We start from the raw sequence: 25,533 nt of genomic DNA, 5'->3' as shown, positions 1-25,533 counted from the left end.
GCAGATCCCACGCAGAGTGGTAATAGATCATATGCAAAGCATGAATAAGGAATGTTGACATGTTACTTTAAAATAAGAACAACGTTACGAGGTGGAAGTAAATGATGCCATAAATGACCTCCGTGTCATGGTTATCTTGTTTGTTTTAATGTGTCGTTTACCTTCGTCATCTATTCACGTCACGTGATACAAAGTTTAGTATGTGCGGAGCTAGCGAAACGACCGCGAGCACGCTATGAGCGTGGTATGTTGTCATGTTCTTACATGACACGCGTGCCTTGACTATCATGTTTGCACCCCTAACATATTTCGCCATACATTGATGTCCCATAACACCAAATTTGGTATATGTGGAGCGAGCAAAACGGCTGCGAGCGCATCATGAAGGGCCCAATATACTCCCATGTAGCGTTGACGCGCGTGCTCGCTGGGCACAGCGACGCTACGTTAGCAAAACGGGAACACTCTATCGTCTGACGCCTAGCGCGACCAGCGTCCGTCGGCGCAACCCGACGGCAAACGGCGTGAAATGCGACATGCTGAATTTCGTGCCAATGCCATAGAGTAACATTATTCTGTGCCTATGCGTTACTCAGACAACACTGCGTCTCTCTCTTTTCGTGACGAACGGTCACCAGACGCGCTGAAACGTGCATGCGCCAAAGCAACGCAGCACGGCGCGCGCCTGCGAGTATATGCAGTACCGGCGCCTGACGTGGCAACGCCGGCGTCACGCGACGAAATGAAGGTCCGCGAGCGTGCGCACCGCGTCATGTCGAAACGTATGAGCGCCTTGACTGTGGCATGTAGTTCTGCTCTCATATGACACGTCGTCATCATCATCATCATCATCATCATCATCATTATCACCATCATCACCCTGACTACGTCCACTGCAGGACAAAGGCCTCTCACATGTCCCGCCAGTTAACCCGTTCCTGTGCTTGCTGCTGCCAATTTATACCCGCAAACTTCTTAATATCATCTGCCCACCTAACCTTTTGTCTCCCCCCATACCCCACTTGCAATCTCTGGGAATCCAGTCAGTTACCCTTAACGACCAGCGGTTATCCTGTCTACGCGCTACATGCCCGGCCCATGTCCATTTCTTCTTCTTGATTTCAGCTATGATATCCTTAACTCCCGTTTGTTCCCTAATCCACTCTACTCTCTTCTTGTCTCTTAAGGTTACACGTACCATTTTTCTTTCCATTGCTCGCTGCGTCGTCCTCAATTTAGGCTGAACTTTCTTTGTAAGTCTCCAGGTTTCTGACCCGTAGTTAAGTACCGGCGAGATACAGCTGTTATATATCTTCCTTTTGAGGGATAGTGGCAATCTACCTGTCATAAGTTGAGAGTGCTTGCCAAATGTGCTCCACCCCATTCTTATTCTTCTAGTTACTTCAATCTAGTGGTTCGGCTCCGCGGTTATTACCTGCTCTAAGTACACATAGTCTTTTACAACTTGGAGTGCACTATTACCTATCTCGAAGCGCTGCTCTTTTCAGAGGTTGTTGTACACTACTTTCGTTTTCTGCAGATTCATTTTAAGACCCACCTTTCTGCTCTCCTTGTCTAACTCGGTAATCATGAGTTGCGATTCGTCCTCTGAGTTACTCAACAATGCAATGTCATCGGCGAAGCGCAGGTTACTAAAGTACTCTCCGTTAACTCTTATCCCTAACTGTTCCCATTCTAGGCTTCTGAAAACCTCCTGTAAGCACGCCGTAAATAGCATTTGGGAGATTGTGTCCCCCTGCCTTACACCATTCTTGATTGGTATTCGGCTGCTTTCTTTATGAAGCACTATGGTAGCAGTTGATCCCCTATAGATTTCTTCTAGGATGTTATTATATACTTCATCGACGCCTTGATTCCGCAGTATCTGCATGACGGCTGATCTTTCTACTGAATCAAACGCCTTCTCGTAATCTAGAAAGGCTATGTATAGTGGTCGGTTACATTCTGAGCATTTCTCTATTCCTGTTTGATAGTATGAATGTGGTTGATTGTTGAGTAGCCTGTTCGAAATCCTGCTTGTTCCTTTGGTTGATTGAATTCTAATGTTTTCTTTACTCTGTTAGCAATCACCTTTGTAAATAGCTTGTATACTACAGAGAGCAAGTTAATCGGCCTGTAATTCTTCAAGTCCTTGTCATCTCCTTTCTTATGTATTAAGATGATGCTAGCGTTCATCCAAGACTCTGGTACTCTTCCTGTCAGGAGACACCTCGTAAACAGAGCGGCTAGTTCTGCTCACACAATATGTCCTCCATCTTTCAGCAGATCTGATGCTACCTGATCCTCAGCAGCATCTTTGGCTCTTTGCATGCTCTCCAAAGCTTTTCTGACTTCTTCTATCATTACTGGTGGGGTGTCATCTGGGTTACTGCTAGTTCTTATAGTATTATGGGTTACTGCTAGTTCTTATAGTAATAAAGTCGTGGTTGTCCTGGCTACTGTACAGATCCCTGTAAAACTCCTCCGCTATTTTAACTATCGTATCCATATTGAAAGTTATTTTGTGTTCTTTGTCCCTTAGTGCATACATCCAATTTTTGTCTATCGCAAGTTTCCTCTTCACTGCTTTGACGCTTCCTACATTTTTCAGAGCGTGTTCAATTCTCTCCAGTTAATACCTTCTTAATCGGATACCTTACGCCTATTAATCAGCTTCGAAAGCTCTGCCAGTTCTATTTTGTCTGTTGTACTTGAGACTTTCATGATTTGGCGCTTCTTAATGAGATTCTTCGTTTCCTGGGTAAGCTTGCCAGCGTCCTGTCTAACTACCCTGCCTCCAACTTCGACTGCACACTCCGTAATGATACTCGTCAGATACTCATTCATTGTATCTATGCTAAGGTTGGTTTCCTCACTAAGAGCCGAGTACCTGTTCTGAAGCGAGACTCTGAACTCCTGTACTTGACCTCTCAATGCTAGCTCATTGATTGGCTTCTTGCGTATCAGTTTCCGTCGTTCCTTTCTCAAGTCTAGGCGAATTCGAGACTGTACCATTCTATGGTCACTGCTTCGTACCTTGCCAACCACGTCCACATCCTGCACGATGCCTGGGTGTCCACTCATTATAAAGTCTATTTCGTTCTTATTTTCGCCATTAGAGCTCCTCCATGTCCACTTGTGGTTTCCTCGTTTTCGGTAGAAGGTATCACATATCATATGACACGTATCTTATGTTTATTATGTTTGCACCAGTCACTTACCATCGTCATCCATTGGCATCACGTAAAACTAAATTTGGCATATCTGAAGCTAGCGAAACGGCCGCAAGCGCATTATGAGTGTGGCATGTAGACAGGTTGTTACATGACAAGCATCTCATGATTATCATGTTTGCACTAGTAAAATAGCTTCGTCATCTGTTCACGTACCGTAATACCAAATTTGGTATTTGTGACGCTAGCGAAACAGCCGCAAGCGCATCGTTAGCGTGGCATGTAATCATGTTGTTACATGATACGCATGCCATGAATTTCGTGTTAGGGTCTCTCGCTTGTGTTGGCCATGCAATCATGTCATACCATATCAGTTTTGCAACATGCCATGTGAAGTAAACCACCGCAAGAGCTGCAGTATCATAAAATATAAATCGTGACATTCATGACATACACATCATGATTTTCGTGGTATGACAAGTAAAATATGTTCCTCATACTGTTGTTATGTAATACCAAGTTTGGTATCGATACCATTATCGAAACGGCCAGGACAGCTAAATGTCGTAGGCGGCTAGATAGATAGAGGCTAGATAGATAGATATTTGGGCGATGCCAAGCGTTCTCTACGATTTGCCTAAACTGCAGAAACAGCAATCAAATTCAAATGATTCTGTTGAGCGCGGTGTTTGACGGTAATACCCAAGAATCTCGACAAACGCCCCCACTGATCTTATTACAGTGCATGTCCCCACTGTGGTGGTCTAGTGGCTAAGGTACTCGGCTGCTCACCCGCAGGTCGCGGGATCGAATCCCGGCTGTGGCGGCTGCATTTCCGATGGAGGCAAAAATGTTGTAGGCCCATGTGCTTACATTTGGGTGCACGTTAAAGAACCCCAGGTGGTCGAAATTTGCAGAGCCCTCCACTACGGCGTCTCTCATGATCATATGGTGGTTTTGGAACGTTAAACCCCACATATCAATCAATTATAGAGTGCATGTGCAGCCAAGCAACCTACAACGCCCCGCTGCAAGGGTCAAGTGGCTAAGGTACTTGTTTGCTGACCGCAAGGCGCCGGCTCAAATTCCGGCAGTGGCGGCTGCATTTTCGATGGAGGCGAAAATGCTGTCGCCTGTGTGCACAGATTTACGTGCACATATAAAAACCCCAAGCGGTCGAAATTTCCCGGGCTTTCGACTACGGCGTCTCTCATAATCACAAGGTGGTTTTGGTACGTTAAGCCCCGCATATAAATCAACCAATCGAGCAACCTACAACATTCTAAATCCTAAGGTCAAATGCTTCTGTACATAGCGTTGAGCATACGTACAAGCACTTAAACTGGCGCTAACACTACGAAACAAACCACCATTTGAAGACGTGCAAGACGTAAATGCACATTCAATCACGGCGTGGCTAGCAGATGACACAGGGAGAAATCCACCTGGAGGTATGCTTTCGCAGGTAGCCGCCAGGTGGTGACTGCACTTGCCCTCTCGGCTGACTAGTCACAGCACTGGTCGGCATTAGTCAAACATCGTCTGCAAGGTAACTTAGGCCGGTACCCCGCCCTGGCAGCTGTCGCCGTAGAAGATTCCTGCACCGGGAGAGCACGCCGAGCGAAACAACAGGTGCACGCTCTCAGTGCAGCGAGAAGGCAGGCGCAGTGTCTGCGATGCACGCGCCACACTCACTCGCTGAGTTGTTTGCGCCACCAAGCGCAGCAAACGCTCTCCGCACACGCTCCCCACCCCGTCGTCTTCATGGAAGCGAACCGCGAGATCAGGCACATAGTCGCCTGCGTCCCATTTTCAAGGAGCTTTGCTGATCCGTTGTGTTCGTACATGGAACTGCTAGTTTTTTAGGAGCGAAGCTTTTTAGAGTGTGGGTCAGTCCCGCGTCACGTCGTAGCCACCCGCTAATAATCGGGGTGCTCAATAGATAGCGCTCGCTTTGCTTGTACTCGAACTGCTCATTAGAAGGTGCTGGGGACGCTCGCTCCACTCCGATGGGTCGAATGCGCGTGCTCTTGCCTTTCGTGCTCTTGCGTGTATTCGACCATGGCGCACTTGCTCTTTCACCGGCAGTCACTGCACTTGTGCTCCTCGCTATGAACGACGAAGACAAGGTGGCAGAGCGGAGGGCTCGGAAAGCGGCTGCAGCGCACGCTCACCGCCAAGGGGTCTCACAATAGTCAAGGGGTCTCACAAATTCAGCGCTTCAACATCTTAGTAACACTGAAACGATGCCATAGCTAGGACAACCATTCGATATTATTGCGCAGCAGCATTCTCTCGCATCATCTGTCGAATGTTTTTGGTGTACTTTGTTGTCTTAGAATTCTAGTAAAATAGCATTTTATTTTAATCAAGATTGAAGTTGTCCGTGCCGGGTTTTTAAATATGTGAATTGACACAATAAATTCATCAAGTTCGTTTTTTTTACTTGTACAGGGGAGGTCAAATGTTCGCATGCCACGATGCCCTAGGATTACTTGAGATGCCAGACCGCAAAATTTTTACTACCCTTGTACACGCAGAAGATAAATTTGTCTTTCACGTATTCCTCGTGTTGAACTTTCGGAAAACATCCACCTCGATGGAACAGTGGCTACTGTGCTCAGCTGCTCATTCGAAGGTCCCGGGTTCGATCCCGGTGACGGCGATCCCATTCATACCGGTGTCAGACGGGCACTTTAAATCGCGATCAGTATCGATCCGGATTAATCCCGATCCAGAAAAGGTGCTGCTACACGGTCACTTTTAATCAGGATCAGGCGTTATCGAGATCAAGACTATCGTGACCCTAGCATCGGAATCTGCCCGAAAGATCGCCATTTTGCTGCCGTTTGCACCCCCTAGCTGAGCTTGTCGAAAGCACCATAATGAAAAAAAAATCGAGCATAGCTCGATAAAAACGTTTTGAAACAACTAGTTGTATATAAAAAAGCAAATTCTAAACTGTTTAATTTGAAACAATCACTAAAATATTGCATAGTTTAGGATTCGCATCAACCGCATGTAGTTACGGGAGAGCAGACGGCAAGCAGTCGACTGTTGCCTTCAGCGCTTAGTTCAAATCTCGCTCCGTCGGAGCTGTTGGAACACTTAGAAGCAAACTGATTATGAGTGTAGCAAGCCTTTCGACTACGTCGCAACGTACGCGCACTTCGTGGTTGAATGAAGAGATCTTGAGAGCAATTGACTGCTGGCAGCAGCGACTGGAACAGACTTGAGGTGCCAGAAGTGAAACACTGACGCGTGCAACGAGATTGACGCTTCGCTACGACAACACGGCTACGAGCGGGGGCCATCAGAAAAAAAAAGTGAAGGTTATTAATCTCACACAGCAATACAAGTAAGTGCTAGAAAAATTTCAACGAGTGATGGATTTATGAAATTACTATCGCAGTGGCCTGCAAAGTTTTGGACGTTCGAGTGGTTCTTGCACGAATAACGTTGCTGATAAAGGGCTCTATAGATATATTGTGCGTCGAGTTTTATCAGTGACATGTTTTACGGCACGCAAATGCTGCCTGGAGTATTTCATCTGATGCAAGCTTGAAGCGGATTAGCTTGGGCCGTGTAGCAGCGGTCATGAAGTTGGTCGCGATCAAGAGAACTCATCCGGATCACCCTGATTGCGATTAAAAGTGCCCGTGTGACACCGGTATTAGATGGAGGTGAAACAGTAGAGGCCTGTGTGTTGTACGATGTCAGGGACAGCTAAAGAACACCAGACGGTCAAAAGTTTCCGAGCGCTTCACTACAGCGTCTCTCATAATCTCATAAGCATTGCGTGGTTTCGGGACGTATAACCCAAGGTATTATTAACTTACGTTGAACGTGTTTGACTTTTACGAACATAGAGCATTATCATTGCGAACAATGTGTAAGCAATAGTCCTAAATACCAGCGGTCGTTCCGTAGCACCTCTTGCTTCAATTTTTCATTGTGGAGCTGCTCCTGAATGATCAGCGGGCTTTCCGTGCCATGCATTCGACGTAATCACAGATCTGATTGCTCGGAATACGGAAACTAGTTGTGAGAAATTTACCTCTCTCTCTCTCTCTCTCTATATATATATATATATATATATATATATAAATATATATATATATATATATATATATATATATATATATATATATATATATATGTGTGTGTGTGTGTGTGTGCGTGTGTGTGTTTGTGTGTGTCAGTTTTTCTGCGTGCACATATATGTCTGCGCACCACGTCTTTCTGAAAAGGCTCGTTCGACCCCACCTCTGCCTTTTGCCGTGAAGTCTGTAGTGATCAGCACCATCGTTAAGTAACATCACTTGCACATGAGACCCCCAAGAACAGGCTCCTGTCTGTTGGGGCAGTGAGGTGGCAAATATTGATTGCAATAACCCACCAGTCTTTTGCAATCGCCAAGGTTGGCGCAGTGCTCACATATTCAAGGAACTGTCACGGCTGCTCGATTTTATTGATCGGCCATGTCACTGTCAAGAGTTGCGCGAGAAAAATCGACCAGTGAGCGTTAAACCCGTAGTGTTGCTAGGTTCTGTCGTGACAACAGCAAAAATGGCACGTCACTTTGTCCGCGCGAATCCAACGCGTCTCGTCGAGTTCTTGTGGCACTTATAAATATTCAAGAAGCGGCAGCTGTTCGGACTTTTCACGCGTGCCATGTTTTTAACAATATAGTTGTGGCCCGTGCCTTGTGAGTGCTGCCTAACGGGATGCACTGATTGAATGAGTTGTTTTAGAAGAATTGGCCAGCGCAGATCCCGACTCGGAAGTTCTCGGAAGTTCTCTAGAGTTTTGCAACCCACGGCACTGCGAGTCACTGAGCCTACGCAGTAAGAGGTAAACGCCGTAAGTGTGCAAGGATTGAGCTATTCGTGCAAGCAATGCTAGTGAAGAATCATATTCATTTTGCCGTTTAAGTTCGCAAGAATTTGGTCATCATTAGGATTAGGAAGATGGTAATGTGTCTATCAAAGAAGGTGGTGTTTTTAATAAGGTCATGCCTTTCTCGTAGATTGCAATCTCTCTATAGCTATCCTCTTTCCGGCCCTTTTCCCCACCACTGTACAGGGTAGCAAACCAGTTCGTCTAGGTTAATCTCCCTGTCTTTTCCTTTTGTTTATTTTTCTCTCTCTCTCGCAATCGAAATATGGCTGATCCCAACTTCGTAAGAATTGGTGTAACACGAAAGTAAAACATTTTGTTACTGAAACCTAACAGAAAACCTGATGGCAAGATATGTATAGGTGATGTTATTAGAAATTATTGTAATGTAAACCTGAAGAAAGAAAAGTGTACGAGAAGGTGACTGTTGCCGGCAGGGTCCTTGCGATCTCTGCACTCGCGAGTCAAGGTGGGCCACTTTCAGCATCCTGTACGACCGTTCATTCCAAGGCCACTTCATGCCGCAAGTGTTAGAGGTTAGGAAACGTGAGAGCCAAGTGTCAGAGCATGATGATTTGCTCGCGTTGCGCCGAACCACACGCTACAAACTCCTGCGCCGACATGGTAGTCAAGTGCTGCAATTGCCTCGGGTCCCACAACGCTTCGTCAAATGACTGCCCCAAGATATAGAATGAAAAAGACATTCTTAAGCGCATGGTGCGAGACCGGTCGTCTCGTCGGGAAGCTGTTGCTGTCGTCAGAATGCAGCGCTCCCGACACTGTAGTGGTTCAAGGAACTCTGTGACACGTGGTTCACAGGTGACACGACCTCCTTTGCTTCCTACACCATACGTGTCCGCGTCAGTTCCGGAAGACAGGACCACACCAGAGCGCATGGACACCGATAATTGGCTCGGCATTACCAAACCTGCAGCCAGAGCCACAACCATAGCCAGAACCACAACCGCACTCAAAACCACAGCAAAATCCACAGCAAATGGAACGGTCGCAGCAGACCGAGCCGACATTGACCGAGTCAACGACAGCGCTGGTTAACCACGCCATGCATGAAAAAGACCATGACATCCCTGTGACGCTACGATCTATCATAGAGAACATATTTATGCTTTTGAAAAAGCTAAATACTTCTTCAGCTCAAACAGCCCTGACAATGCTGGAGGTTCTTAATCCAGTGTTTTCAGCGCTTCACTAGTCCTCAAGGATCGCCCATGACCCTCTCCAATGTCGCAATTTCCCTGTCGCATGTAAGAATGCTGAAGTCATGTCGGTCAGAAACGTTCCCCGCCTCAGTGACTGACTGACTGTACATCTTTGTGCGTGCTGTGCTCTCCTTCACTTTTCTCTCTCTCTCTCTTTAATCGCCATCCCCCTATCCCCAGTGTAGAGTAGCAAACCGAACGCTCATCTGGCTAACTTCCCTGCCTTTTCTCTTCGTGTTCCTGCCTCCTCGAAGAACGCGTCCAATGCTCCGTGAACTGAGCTACAGGGGGGGGGGGGGGGTATCCCTACGTCCACTTCAAAGGGTATATATGCGCATTTTGGACCTGGGGGTATTGGTCCGCGCCGCTAGTAGCCATGACACCGAGAGTGGAACAATTGTTTCCTGGCGGTTGGTGTCACGTGAAGCGTTATTTTATTGCGAGGTGGTAGCTGGCTAATGATCCCTCGCACACTATGTACGAGAGGGCACAAAGTGTGCCAGAACGGGATCCTTGTTATGAACGAATGAAAGAAGCGTAAGTTTAAAGGAACCCTGAAGAGGCAAATAGTTTTTCTTTTAATAGTAAAAGCCATTTCGAAATTTCAAAATTACCAGGCTGGCCAAAAGATGACGCTTGGCAAGCGATAAAACGCACAAAAAGGATGTGGCTGACGGCGTCACCTTGAAATTCCTGCACCAAGTGCCATGACGGCATGAGCTTAGACATTGTATTCTCCTTTTCATAAACGCCTGCCTGGGCACTGCCATAGCCCTCCTTAGACTGTGCAAATTGGCCCGTCCCCTCAAAAATGCACTGGCAACGCTGTGCCCTTAGCCTTTGTACTCCCGCGCACAGCCCATCATGGCGGTGTTTTTTTCCTTCCTGTGAAAAGGTGTATACAGGTTAAAAATGCACCCTGTATGTTAATATGGGCCAGGGACTTATACACCAAGTTTCGTGAAGCCCCGCCGTGGTGGTCTAGTGGCTAAGGTACTCGGCTGCTGATACACAGGTCGCGGGATCGAATCCCGGCTGCGGCGGCTGCATTTCCGACGGAGGCGGAAATGCTGTTGGCCCGTGTGCTCAGATTTAGGGGCACGTTAAAGAACCCCAGGTGGTCGAAATTTGCAGAGCCCTCTACTACGGTGTCTCTCATATACACATGGTGGTTTTGGGACGTTAAACCCCACATATCAATCAATCAATCAAGTTTCGCGAAACTTCGCCAAGCACGTATTACCTAAGTACAAGTAAAGTTTTGAATTAGCGGTGTCACGTAGCTGCATTTCGGCGCGAACTTGAAAAAACGGTACTTTCGACTTTGATTTACTCCTCGAATAATGATCTTACAGTGGTAAGTTTAACGACGTTACAGTTCTTAAAAACACTATCAACCTAAACCAATCCATCGTCTCACATTAGTGTCTGTCTAATGACTTGTTTTATTTGTTAGATACAATAATAATGACAACATAGAGAGAAATAATGGAATGTTATTGGAAGTAATTGCAATGTAAATGAGTCAAAGAAAAGTAGACGAAAGGCAAAATGCTATCAGCAGGGATCAAACTTGCGACCATCGAATGAAGCGTCTGATCCTCTACAACTGAGCTACGGCGGCGGTCACTCCTTGGTCAATTTTATAGGGTATATATGTGCACTTAAACGTGGAAGCCTCAGCGGGCATCATGAGTAGTCATAAGGCGAGTGTGAGGAGGCCTTTCTCTATAGAACAAGGAAAGGTGGTAGTCCAACCATTTATGCGGAGAAGCACAAGAAGACGTGGAGCAGATTCTTCTACATTGTAAAAATTATGACAGGCCTCCAAAGAAACTTTTACAAAAACTATATTCTTTGAATAAGCCACCTCAATCGATTGCGGAAATCTTGGGTCCATGACCAAAAGGAAAGCTACAAGCTACTACAGCGTGTGCACTTGTTCACTTTTTGGAAGAATAAAAAATATCTCAAAAGTATTAAAAGAAAAAAAACTGTGTTATCGTTATTGATAGCCGGTATGTTTCATAACAATATTTTGGTGTTTCACTATGGTGTAATGTTTTAAGGGTGAAGCTCCTTAAGGCGTGAGTCTGTACATCCTCCGATATATGTAGTAGTAATTGTAAGTAGCCACCGGTAGCACATACCCGCTCTAGAGCAGGTATGTGTCACATGGAATGTGATATGAGAGATGGTTGTACTTGGAGGGTTCACTAGATGAACGCAAAAACGGACGCACGAACGGACGGGCAGACAGACTAGCAAACGAAAGGACGAATGGATGGTCGCACGGAAGTACAGACGAATTGACGCACGAAAGAACCGACAGACGGATGGATGGACCCATGGACGGACGCTTAGACAGACGGACAGATGCATGGATAGACGCATGGGTGGTCGCGCGGATGGACGGAAGCAAGAAAGAATGAATGGATGAAAGCACGGATGGGCTGACGGATGCTTCGCCCCACTCATCGTCGTTCACTCCGTGGATATGCTGTTATTTTTCGTGGACACGTGAATTGGCATGATTACTTGTGTTTTTACAAGCTCTCTATGGCGTGGATGCATTTATATGTGGTGTGGACACATTTCTGTGAGGTGTGGACACATTTCAGTATTGAAAAACGTGGACCTATTGTGTAAGTGTCGTGTTATGTACATTATATAGCCTTGTGTTTGCTACAAACTATGGGATGTCGACCTTCGTACAAAAGAAGAGGAGTAGCCGGTGCCACGCATTGGCACCAACCTCACTTTATATACGTTTATTAAAAAAAAGGCGAGTGTCACACACTCTATTTTGGCTGTTGGCTACACGTATACAGGTTATCTTATTGTGAGCTGACAGCTGACCGGTAGCAAGCAAAAGCAGCATCAAGCTTCTGCTTTTTTTTTTCTCGAATCAATTATTGTTAGGCTTTCATCTCAGGATTGTTTACTGCGACGTCCCACATATTCGCCACGCTATGAATAGCGTGCCCGGTGATTCTTGTCGATGGCCAAGAGGTCGTGAGTTTGACTATCGTCAATGTAACGTTTTTTTCAAGTTCTTCTTTTATATGAGATCATGCATTTTCTGACATCATTTTCGTGACGAAAACACGTCACGGCATGGAAAACACGGCATGGAAAGATTTAGAATGGGAATTCTCGCAGTGTCTTTTATGCAACCTCCAAGACGAGTAGAAAGTGAAAGCCGCCTTCTTACTCTGATTTTCCTTCTCAGTGTATGTATTACTTTACCATATTCCAAACTACACTTCAGAGAGTTTCACAGCCTTTGTAATAAGCCTGCCTTTGAGTTTGACTGATCGTCGAAATTATACAATGACGCCATCATGAGACGTCATGTTCTGACTTCATTGTGACGTCATAATTAGGTCGCTATGGTGGCTCGAATTCCCGACGTCTTTGAAGTTATCGTGAATTTATAGGGTGGCATCATTTATGTCATCTTCGAATGAGGTCATGTGGCTTTTGGTACGCCGACCGCATACGTACATTCACTTGAGTATCACATGAATTTGACGGACTTTTTATAGTGAAAGCTGTCATGAGATCACAAGGACTCATTTTTGGACCGCAAATGTCTCTAGCTTTCATTGATAACAAGAACCAGAATCACGCGAAGTATAAAAAACTATAAATAATGGAAGGTAGCATCGATTGGGTGGGAATCGAACCATGACCTTCTGCGTGGTAGTCCAGTATTGTGCCTCTGAGCTATGCCAACGTTTTTTTTCCTCTGTTACTTGGTATTTATTACAAATGAGGTCAAGGAATGCACATAACGTACGTATGGAAGGCCACCCCGACAAATGTATTATAGCCATTACAAAACGAATTCCATACAACATTGTGTTCTTAACGGATTCTTCAGCAGTGAACTTCACGAACTCCGAATATCAGCCCGGCCGAAACTTTAGTTGTTCATAAAACGCTTGAAGCATCGTTGCTTGAAACGCCGATGCAAACTAACCCTATGAAGGTTTCAGGTCAAAGCATCCGTAAAGCACATATAAGCAAGCATCAGCAAAGCGCAATGATGCCTTACAAGGTTGTAGCGGGGCACCATGATTTTCCAAAAATAGACAACAATCGAATAGTGGACGCTTGCCCACTGCAGAAAAGTTATTTTTATGTCATTTGTACTATCTGCCGCAAAAATGTTAAAAAAGGCTCTATAGAAAGGCCGCTCTTGTAGCTTTCACTATCACTGTGCTGCGCGTCCCGCACAGGCCTGGCGGTTTTTTATTTAGTTTTTTTATCTATTGACGCCAATGCCGGTCTCGCGAAGTGTCGTCAAGTGAATCAAAATCTCTATTACAAGCTTCAGTATCCCAAAGAACATGTTTACGGCCAACTTTACTGTCTAAGCTCCATGACTAAGCCTACAACTGAGAAACATTAGTTTTATACCTTTCTTTTTCATTGCTTATTTAAAATACTTTTGTTTTTCTATTTCAGATTGGATCCATCCCGGATGCCGCTGCTCCAAAAACAACAGCTTCTTTTGTGAGAACACCGGGCTGCGGGCCCTACCACCAACCATTCCTCAAAACGTCACAAACCTGTAAGAACAGCGGAAATTTACATACTTTTGTAGATATGCAACTGTGGATTAGATTTTTTTTTGTGCATGCTACTCAGCCACATAATTTTATCAGAGCCGTAGAGATGGTTCTAGGGAAGGCAATCAACTATATGTGAACTGCCATTTCGACAGGCAAGTCGATACTTGATAAAGGTATTCTACCAAGGTTCGCCTCGGTGCATACTTTTGTGGCAGCTTCATAAGCGAGGTCCTTGCCCTAGTTGCCGCAATCACTTGGCAGTGCTGAAGCATGTCGTTTTAGTGGGATAGTGCCAGAAGAATCTGTATTGCACCCTTCTGCGCCTGTGTGCATTGTTAATCAACAACGACCCAATTAAGGTTGAGATAGCATACAGCACCGAGTGCAACAAGTGGGCCTTCGGTGAAACTATTGTGCATTTCTTGTGCTTTTGTCCGACTTCATTGAACGAGACGCTTCGCTATGGCATTGCTGTCGAATACCTGAACTTAAGCATTTTTTCAACGTTGCGAAGATACTGCGACCACACGGCTGCTCATCACATTTCCAAACGGCAACAACAGCACTTTTTTTAAATATTACTGTACTGATTCACATTCTGTGATATCAAGCGGCAAATTACTACGTCGGCTGAAGCACTGACGTTTCTTTCCTCTTTAACTTTGCTTACCCGTTGCCCAGTGCAGTGTTGCCTTCCGAGCACAGCTCCGGTTAATTTCTCTGTCTTTCTTTTATACCGTGGTCATGCACACGCTTTTGATCACAATCGGGCCTTATCCGAATCGTATCTCTTCATCGCGATTAGTTCTTTACGCTAGATGAAGAAGGGTGCCGATCAATGGTGAGATATTAGGTCCCAGATAGGCTTAATTGCGATCAACATAGCATCGTCTGACACCAATACTATTCATATTCTGTTTCTCTCATCGTCATAGTGTCGCAAGCATAGCTGAAGCAGGTTCAGTGAAAGTAATTGTCAACAGGTACGAACACAGAAAAAAATTTGGTGGTGATACCATATATTTATAACAGGTGACGAAGGGTAGAAATGAGAAAAAAGAAGGCCAATAGCTTCATTATTTCTATTTCATTTTCAACCCCTACGAAATTTAACATTCTTTTCTAGAAGACCCCGTCAAAACGTACGAAAATGACAGTTTGTGAAAATACACACCAAGAAAAAGATTGTAGTGTGTGCGATTGGTGTCAATTATTGGATTACAACCACTTGAGGAATAAGCTATACTGAGTAGACTGGATAGATGCCTCAGCGACAGGATGTGTGGGCATATATACACCACCCCCCACACACACACACACACAAAAAATAACAGCCTCATAGTTTTCTTTGCAGTACTGTGAAAGAAGTGTGTGTACCTGTCTTGCTCTGATTACTGATTCGGCGACTTCTTACAAAAACGTAAAGTAAGTGAGTGAAATTCGTCGTCATATTTTCACCGGTGACAACGAGTGTATAAGTAAACCATTAATTTCATTAAATGGATAGAGAGTTCGAGTAATGGCACGATTGTTTATCACATTAACATGCACCCATGCGCGTCACTAACGGCACTGTCAAAAACAACCAAGTGCAAGGTTTAATAAAGTGTAAAGAAGGGCTGTATATGTTATGTGATGATTCAATAGAACTTCGTTTTTGAACGTCAGAGGCAAGTGAATGTGAATTTCACATTGTTTCTTGTCATGTGTTTAGTTTGCTTCATTCTAAAGATGAACGACAAACAAGCCGAACATGCACTCTGGAGCAGCTGTTCATTGAAGAAATGAAAAGAAATAGTATGGGGTGAATACAACAGGGCAGCACTGATGTAAATCTCATGTTTAGTGCCGTATTACGTATGGTATGTCTCATTACGTACTGTGACGGCTGCTCGGCACGCCACATTGCTGGCGTTTACTTGCGCACAGGCTCTTAAATGGAGAGGCGGCTGGAGTTAGACGCTGTTCGGACGTGTTTCGCATGAGCTCCGGCCCGGTGACCGACTATCGGCGGACGCGCTTTTTTCTGGACTTGCTGTCAGTGGGCTCGTCTGCAGGAGGTTGCCCTGTACCTACGGACACCACTCGTTTAGGCAAGTTTTTCCCCGTTTTTGGAGTTTCCGAGATTTTCCTATCAACCCCGCGGTGGCAAGGCTAGGCCTATCTCCTAGGCCAAGCCTGGCCTGGGCCGCGTCGCCCGGCGTCTGACTTGCGCCCGGTGACCGCGGGTCTTGTTGGGCTGAAGATGGAGTACTACGTCGAAGGGGAGACTATAACACCCGAAGATTTTGAAGCGGGAGAGTGGGCTCCAGTGCTGAAGGCACAGGACCGATTTAAGAAGACTCAGCATGGCGACAACGCCAAGAGTAAGCCTTGCGAGACGCAGGCCGGCAGCGACGGGCGCAAGACGCACGGAGCGCAGCAAGTCAAGCGGGGGAAAGCGCCGGTATGGAAGAAACGCGGACCGTTTCTCAAGTTGCCAGCCACGGATTTCAAGATTGTGTACAGGCCCCAGAACTGGGACTTGAGTGTTGTGACAGCGAGAGAACTCGGATGTGCACTGAGAGCAGCAGCGCGTCTAACGAGTGCGATTGCCGCGGAAGAAGACATTGTGCGGGTTAATGGCACAAACAACACGTTGACGGTGAGCACACCGTGCATAAATCGCAGTGGGGCATATGCGACTGTGAAGACGCTCAAGCTGAGTGATCGTGACCTGCCGGTTTCGGCGTTCGTGGCGCCGTTGGAGAACTCCGTGCGGGGAGTGATTTATAATGCTTATGATGGATGCCCAGTGGAAGAAGTTCGGGCGGGATTCCTGAAGAAGAATGAAGGCATAGACATTCTGGACGCGAGACCTCTGGGAAAGTCAAAGGCGATTCAGATTACGTTCGGGGGAAAACGCATACCCCGGCAGATTACTTACTGGAACTGTCTGTACGCTGTGATCCCGTACAGAAATTTAGTCGAGACCTGCTACAACTGCAGACGAGTTGGACATCGAGCGGACGTTTGCTATCGTCCGAAGAGCAACCTATGTCACCGTTGCGGGAAGGACCATCCTGCCCCGCCAGAAGAAGAGCCACCTACGTGCACGCCGGTCTGCATCGTGTGCCATGGTGCGCATCACACAGGGAGCCTGAACTGCAAGTTTCGCCTGGCTCACAAGCCACCGACAGGCCGGCAGCAGAGCATCGAAAGAGAGAGCGAAGCTGGCAACGATAAGCGTTCCTCGAGGGCCACGGAGCGGTCACCGAGGGGTAAAGAAGGCAGAAGCAAAAGCAGGGACCGGTCGAGTTCCTTCCCGCCATTGCCAGGGCGCGGGGGCGGCCAAGATGGTGGACGAGCATCCAGTACCAACAGCTTCGCACGCGACACCAACAAAAAGGTGAGCTTGTCAAGCACGGCCTCCCAGAACGAAACCGCTCGAGAGAGCGAGTTAGCAGCGCTGGTTCAGCGACAGGGAGACTTGATTAAAAGAATGGAAAACAGAATTGCTGAGATGGAACGCACACTTAGAAACGACCAACGGCAGGGGACACAGGCACCAGCAGTGCAAGGCCTACAGAAAGCGACGCAAGAGGCGTCTGCTCGCGTACAGGAGAGTGCAGCTATGGAAGTGGAGAATCGGGGGACAGTGAAGAGACCACTGCCGGGGGATGAGGTAGCTAACGCAAAACGATTAGCCGAAACGTCACCAGTAGACATGCCACAGCCTGTTTTTAAGGTCATTAGTCTTAAGTCGGATGTAACAACACTTGCGGATAAAGTAGGCAAACAAGGGAAAAGACAGGATAGGTTGGAGGCTCGAGTCGAAAAGATCGAAGCCAGATTAGACACAATAGAGGAGCGTCTCGGCATGCTCTCCACTGAATTTAAGGATTCCCAAACCCAGGTCATGGGCATGTTTCTGCAGATTCATACTCTATTGGAGGCAAGACTGCCTCCCGTGGGTGGCCAAGTGCCATTAGTCAACCTGGTGCCTCATCATGGCGCCTCGCCAGCAAATTGAGGTTTGGCAGTGGAACTGCAGGGGCTTTCGTCAAAAGCGGGGTAACCTGCAGTTGCACGTACAAAATCTGCACAGTAAACCAGACATAATAGCCTTACAGGAGGCTAGTGGTTCCGTAAAATTACCTGGATTTAAGGCATTTACAGCGCCAGGAATTGATTCAAGGGGCGTATCACGCGTCTTCACAGCCGTGCTAGTCCATCGCAACATCACTGCCATTCAGCATTCCGTAGATAGCAGCAGGGAAGACTATGTCTTGCTTGTGATTTTGCCTAAACGAAAGTATGAGAAGAGTCTGTTTTTACTTAATGTGTATAGTTCTCCAAAAGATAAAGGATTGGGCTTGCCACAACTCCTGATTCAAACTCAACGGTTAGCAGCTCGCGCTCCGCTTATAGTGGTAGGAGATTTCAATGCGCCTCACCCGGAGTGGGGTTATATTCGAGCCAGCCCAAAGGGCAATCGGCTTTGGCAAGTTGCCCGGGATCTGCGATGGACGCTGTTAAGCAATCCACAAGATCATACGAGGATAGGCAACAGCATAAGCATGGATACCTCCCCAGACCTTACGTTTTTTAGAGGCATCAGTAATGCAAAGTGGATTAACACGGGACAAGCGCTAGGAAGTGATCACTATATCCTTTCCACGACGTTTAGCGCTGCGAAGCATAAAGACAAAGTGAGGGGGCATAGAATTACAGATTGGGACAGATTTAGGAAAAACAGAGCGGACACTGTAAACGGGAAAATTAATGACCTGGATGCATGGGTACAGGCGCTCAAGGAGGATGTAAGTAATACCACGGTAGAAGTGCCAGTCGAGCAGGAGGAGTTTACCGCTGACTCGAGACTATTACACATGTGGGAAGCACACGCGAGTCTCTTGAGAAGGTGGAAGAAGCAAAAACATAATGGCGTCCTTCGCAGAAGGACTGCCAAGTTAGAACGTAAAATCGAAAATTATACAATTGAGTTACAAGCCAAGCAGTGGGGCCAGATTTGTGATCGCATGAATGGACAGTTTGGATGCAAAAAGACATGGCAGCTGTTAAGGCATCTTTTGGATCCGGCAGCAACAAAATCGGCGCAACGGGGGCAAATGACTCGGTTAATGCATCAATATGAAGGCACAATTGGAGAGTTTATACAGGAACTCCGGAATTGGTACATAACTGATGGAGTAGACGGTTGCTTGCCACACTACTCGGGGGTGGAAAACTCAGACCTAGATGAAGAGTTCACAATTGCGGAGGTGGAGTTTGCCATGGGGCAGCTGCGTACTACGTCTGCCGCAGGTCCGGATGGAGTTACTAATAAAATGCTGAGAAACCTAGATTTCAAATCGGTCGGGGCAAATACTGACTTGATAAATGAGTATTGGGTGGCCGGGGAGATCCCAGCACAATGGAAGCATGCTAGGATTATATTTATTTCGAAGCCAGGCAAGAAACTCTGCTTGGAAAACCTGCGCCCCATATCGCTGACATCATGCGTGGGCAAATTGATGCAGCACGTGGTTCTCAACAGGCTTCAGAATTATGCAGAGGACAAGGCCATCTTTCCCCCAACTATGATAGGTTTCAGGGCCAATTTGTCCACACAGGATGTCATGATACAGTTAAAACATGATGTAGTCAATCCCGGGCATGGCACGGGCACCAAAGCTGTATTGGGGCTTGACCTGAATAAAGCTTTCGACAATGTTTCGCATGAGGCAATATTGAATAACCTATCGGAAATTGGCCCAGGGGTCAGGACATTTCGCTACATCAGATCATTCTTGGAGGGCCGAACCGCAGAAATTTCAATAGGAGATATCAAATCGGACTCATTCGCGTTGGGAGGCAAAGGGACGCCGCAGGGTTCAGTTTTGTCACCGTTCCTGTTTAACATCGCCTTAATTAAAATACCGCCGAGTCTGGAGGAGATACCGGGACTCAAACACACATTTTATGCAGTTGATATTACTTTATGGGTAACCAGGGGTAGTGACGCGCATCTGGAAGAAACACTGCAACAGGCAGTTAATATTGTCGAAGAGTTGGCAGGGGAGGCGGGACTTTCATGCTCTCAGCCAAAGTCCGAGCTCTTTGTGGTTCGGGACAAACCCAGAGGGCTACATGCAAGACACTATATTCCGCCACCGCCGTTAGAGGTAAAGGTAGGGGGTAGGCCGGTAGCTGAAGCTCAAACGATTAGAATTCTTGGCCTATATCTGCAAACTAACAGGAAGAATAGGGTGGCCCTTGAAAAACTTAAGACCACGGTCAATGCTACTGTCAGGCTAATCAGAAGAATCGCTAACCGTAAGAGCGGGGTTAAAGAAAAAGAACTCTGTAAGCTGGTACAGGCGTTTGTGCTCAGCAGGATTACTTACGCGACACCTTATATGAAGTTGGATGCCGCAGAAAAAGGTAAGGTCGAGGCTATGATCCGGCAAGCTTACAAGGCAGCGCTTGGGTTGCCTTACAACGCGCCTACAGAAAGGCTGTTAAAACTAGGGGTACACAACACCCTGGATGAATTATGGGAAGCGCATCTGGTGATGCAGCACGCTAGGCTTTCGACAACCAAAGCGGGCAGGATTATATTGGAAAGGATTGGCATTGGAGCAGAGGCTCCCACTGGGGACACTAAAATTCAGGTGCGGCGAGAGTTACATAAGGCCCTGTACATAAAACCTTTGCCCAAAAATATGCATCCGATTCACCATACGCAGCGCAGGCAGGCAAGAGCCAGAGCTTTACACGTTGAGTACGGCGAGTACAAAGCGGCAGTCTATACAGATGTTGCGGAATATAAGGACAAAGACGCTTTTGTGATTGTGGTGGTGGACAGGTGGGGGCGCTTGATCGCTTCTGGATCGGTCAAAACCCGCTCCTCGGAAACTGCAGAGGAAGCGGCGATAGCGCTAGCTATAACTAATTCGCAGTCAGATTTGATTTTCAGTGATTCAAAGACAGCCATCCGAAATCTGGCGAGGGGCAGAATATCGGCGACCGCTGCACGATTTCTGCATAGGGCCACGGGACGAGAAATGAGAGAAATAGAAATTGTCTGGGTACCAGCACACTCTGGGAACCCTGGGAACGAGGCGGCTCACCTGAATGCTCGAGGTTTCGTCAGCCGGGTAGGTGAGCCGCCAGTTCCGGGGAGGTCCGCGAGAGATGGGCTGGTGTCCTTTCATGACATAACGAATCATTATAAACTAGAGCGGAGGTTTTATCCGCCCCCGCACAAGCGGTTGACTAAGGCGCAGGAATGCGTCTGGAGAAAACTGCAGACGCGATCTTTTCCCAACCCTTACGTGTTGAACAAAATGTACCCGGAGGAGATTAAGCCGCAATGCAAATGGTGTCAGGCTGTGGCAACATATGATCACATATTTTGGGAATGTAGCATAGTGCCGCCGCCGGTGGATATTATGCGTGATCCCTCTCTTGAGCACTGGGAGGCCGTGTTGACCAGCTCAGACCCAGTCGTCCAGTTAAGGGTCGTGGAGTGGGCCACACAGGTCGCCGCCAACCTTGGGTTGATGGCCATCTAACACGGAATCATCCTCAGTTGCTTTCTGACGAAATAAAATTTTTCCATCCACATACTTGCGCACATGATGAAGTGTCGCGTTCAATTCGGTGTTTCACGGCAGCAACGCTCCTGTGGACAATCGAATCGATATCTGTTTGTCTGTTAGAAAGCCGTTACAACAGCATAAGATGCGGCACTGTGCTGGTGTAACAGCCGTCTCATACGAGCCGCATGAAACAATAAAATAGGAAACCCGGCCGCAAGCTATACATGGTCAGCAGAAAACTATTCGCACGATAATAAAATTAGAAAGAGTAACAGCACGGCAAACAGCAGAAAACGTCCGACCGAGCAGCCAGCCTTCATCTTTCTCTACCACCAGCGATTCTTTCACCGCGCTCAAATAATGGCGAAACTATCCACGCAATAGCCATATACCCACTATTTACTCGTATAACTAACGTCACCATTTTTGAAGTGTAAGGCGCGATGACGACAATGGATAGGGGGAGAGAGAGAATGGTGGAGAAGGAAAGGTAGCGAGGTGAACCAGTCGAGAATAACCGTTTTCTACCCTACCCGTTCTAACAAAAAACAGAGGAAAGGGCGGAAAGAGAGCAAATAGGGACAGAAAGGGAGGAAATATACAGAAAGGGAGCACATCACATAGCACGTGCGCAATCACTCAGCAAGTAAGGGTTCACCAAGCTGGTGCGGAAACGCGACATGACTATCCCAGCCACTTGTCAAGGTCGTTTTTCTTAAATTACAGCATATCCACGGAGTGTATGGTGAAGAGTGGGGCGAAGCGTTCATGCTTCCGTCTGTCCGTGCGCCCATTCATGCGCCATGCGACCGTTCGTGCGTTCATCCATGCATACATCCGTGCGTTTGTTCGTACATCTGTCTGTCTGCCTGTCTCTCTATCTGTGTGTGCATCTGTCCATCCGTCCATATGTCTCTCTACCTGTCTCTCTGTCCGTTCATCCGACTGTCTCTCTGTCCATCCGTCCGTGCGTCCGCCCGTCCATCCGTCGATCCGTGCATGCGTGCATGCGTCCGATCACGTTCAAGAATGCAGCCGGTGCCTGGATAACACCGACGAGACGCGAGCAGTGGAAGCCGAGCGTAAGCGTCTTCAACGCGCCCACCGCTCTGTTTCATTCATGTCCCACCAACGATCCGCCTCGTATGGCAACTAGCGTGGAGACTGAGGGTGACACTTCTTCCTCACACACCCAGACACAACCCGCGCAGCAGCTTATGGGAGAGTATCGGTAGAGCGCCATCTAAAATATCTTCCCTCAACTGCAGTTTGTATGTAATTCTATCAGACAGCATGGTCTATTATACTGGGGCTCCTTATTTTCTTGTCTCTTCTTTGGCTTACGCTACATGCAGGACAAGGCTAGGCTAAGAAAAGTTTCGCCCCGAAAAAATCACAGCATATCCACGGAGTTTATGATGATCAGTGGGGCGAAGCTTCGAAGTGTTTAATCGGCTAACCCTGAATCATCCGATCGCTGTGTTCGTCCATCCGCCGTGTGTATGTCCTTCCGTCTCTTCATCTGGCTGGCTTTTTGTCCGTCCGTCTCTCCATCTGTCTAAACGTCCATTCGTCCGTCAGTCTGTCTGTCGGTCAGCCTGTCCGTCAGTTTGTTTGTCTCTCCATTCATCTAATAAACACTGTAAGTAGCACCATCCCGTATCTTCTCATCACATATTCATCATATACAAGTACTGCCATCAAGCGGACATTCGAAGAATTAAAACTAGAGGTGGCTACTACATACAGGAGATGCACAACCCACGCCTTAAATGGCTCCTAAACCACCCAGCGTTTAGTTGAGGTGAGCAAGTCGTGCTTGAGTTTACAACGAACACGTAGTCATGAGAATTTTTCGAAACGGTGCCGCAATAGCGGAGAGAGAGGGAGAAACATCTTTATTCACAAAAGCATGGAGAAGGAGGGTATGGGAGGAACCGCTAGTCCGGGGTCCCTAAGACGACTCCAGTGACGAGCCAGGCCCGTTGTATCAGATCTCGGAGGACCTCGGGAGGTCCATCGCGGAGAGCATCATCCCACAGCTCCTCGTTACGTAAAGGGGGAAGGAAAGCAGATAAGGGAAAAAGATGTTCTCAGTGCACTCTATCGAGACATGGAAAGTCGTGGGGGAGTTTCGACAGCCAGGGCAACGGTCTGCATAGCACTGCGGGTAGAATTTATGAAGCGATACTAGATTGGGAAATGTTTTAGCCTGTAGCTGGCGTAACGCTACTGCCTCCTCTCGTGAGAAAGATGGCGGTGGGGCGCTCTGAGGGCGATGGACTTTCCTGTAGTGACGAAAAATGTCTTTGTAAAAGGGAAGAGGATCCCCCCACTCCACAATGGTCGTCTCGTCTTGCCGGGCCGCCCAGAGGGAAATTTCGCGGGCAACAGCGTGTGCGCGTTCGTTGCCTGGCAGACAGGCATGACCAGGAGTCCAGAGTTAGTAGATGCGAAAAGTACTCTTAGACTCTGTTAGTGGCATTTGATTGAGAATTTGGTGGGCCTTTCTTGGGATGCCATGCCCTGATAGGAAGACCTGACATGCCTGTTGCGAGTCTGTCAATATGTAGACCTCACTGTGAACACGGATAGCGTATTGTATCGCTAGAGCAACTCCAAGAATTTCGCCGTGAACGTCATGTGTCCCACGCATTGCAGCCCAGTCCTGCAGGCAATTGGTGCCATCTAACACTTAGGATGACTGCCAGTTGGGCGTGTTGGTGGCGCTTGTCTGTGTCCTCGCTGAGTGTGTGTATTTTTGCGCTTGTTTCATCATGAATCTAACACTACCGAGGTGTAACCTTCGCGAGTTCGGGCTGTGTCCGTGTAAAAAGTACGCGATTCCGGGATGTCTTCGAGCATACGGCTGAGGTATCGTACGTGGGATTCGCGCCGGCCCTTGTCATGCTGGGTGTGCATGTTACGTGGTAAGGGATGAACACTTAGTATTTTACGTATCGCAGGCGATAGGGGCGTGGGACAGCTTTCAATCTCAAGTGCTGGGACGGGATATCCGAGGAGTTACACGCGTTTGATGATCGAAACGCGACGATCGCTTTTTTCCCTCTTTCCTACGCTACCCTTTACAAAACCGCTTGGCCCCTCCTCGCTTAGTCAGCTGAGTTCCCCTCCTCATCTCGCGTGACATACGTCACTGCTGACACACTGTATGAGACAGCGTCTACTTCCGGTTGCCGCGATCCCCCCCTCCAACGACCGAGCTCGCCGTCAACGGTATTGTGTGTGTCATTTGGGTGCAGTGATTTTTGACTAACCGCTGTTGCTGTCGTGCCGGCCCATGACTTACGAATCGTGCCGGTATGGACCCTTTGTTGCGTTACGGGCCGCACGACCAAGAACAGCAAGGTGCGCGCAAACAGTGTTTTCCGAGTGACCTGGAGTCGTCGGTTGTCGTTCGGTTAATCACAAGCATCGGAAGTGGTAACGTCATTGAGTTTCACTGGTGATGTCGCGCATGTCAGTGGCTGGAATGGCGGGGACCGGAAAGAAGAAGCCATAGTTTTTTTTGCGAAATTGTGACGCGCCCGCTACCTGTAGCACTGGGGCGTGCGGCATCGTTGATCGTGACGGCATTCGGCATGCAACGCGCTTGTTTACTTGAAATGTTTGGGAAAATATTAGAGGTGGCTTAGGGGCCCTTTAGGGAGCTTCGCCGCCAAAAACTTCAGCAGCTCTTTGGTCGCCTTCAGCTGCAATATTCTTTGTCGACAACATGCCAGAAGAGCTTCAACAGTCATTGGCCAATTATAAAGGTGCGTCTATCTGTCCATCCATCCGTCCATCCATCCGTCAACGCGTGCGTTCATTCATTTGTCCATACGTACGTTCGTTCATTCGTCCATATGTCTTTCTGACCGTCCATCCAAGTGGCTGTCCGTGCGTCCGTGCGTCCTTCCTTTCTTCCGTCCTTCGGTCCGTCAGTCCATTCGTCTTATTCAAGGAACGCCACAATCCGTCCTTCTTCTTCAACAACAATGAAAGTTTATCTGTATACCGCACACAGTGTCTCTCACGCCCTTGGCTTGATGATCGATTAGGGTGATTAACCTTC

The 25,533-nt window shown here is 47.4% G+C and overlaps 1 protein-coding gene across 1 annotated transcript in view; it reads left to right on the top strand.

Annotated features, from left to right (window-relative positions):
- Positions 1-25,533, top strand: part of LOC142817888 (uncharacterized) — a 182,915-nt gene that overhangs the window by 56,546 nt on the left and 100,836 nt on the right. The window contains exon 5 of the mRNA XM_075895824.1: positions 13,766-13,871. Coding sequence (XP_075751939.1) covers positions 13,766-13,871 — 106 coding nt within the window. The remainder of the gene's footprint in view (positions 1-13,765; positions 13,872-25,533) is intronic.

This window comes from Rhipicephalus microplus, chromosome 5 (assembly GCF_043290135.1).
Source record: "Rhipicephalus microplus isolate Deutch F79 chromosome 5, USDA_Rmic, whole genome shotgun sequence".
In the NCBI taxonomy this organism is placed as follows: domain Eukaryota; kingdom Metazoa; phylum Arthropoda; class Arachnida; order Ixodida; family Ixodidae; genus Rhipicephalus; species Rhipicephalus microplus.
Note: the sequence above shows the minus strand (reverse complement) of the source record. Positions and strands in the feature narration are given on the sequence as shown.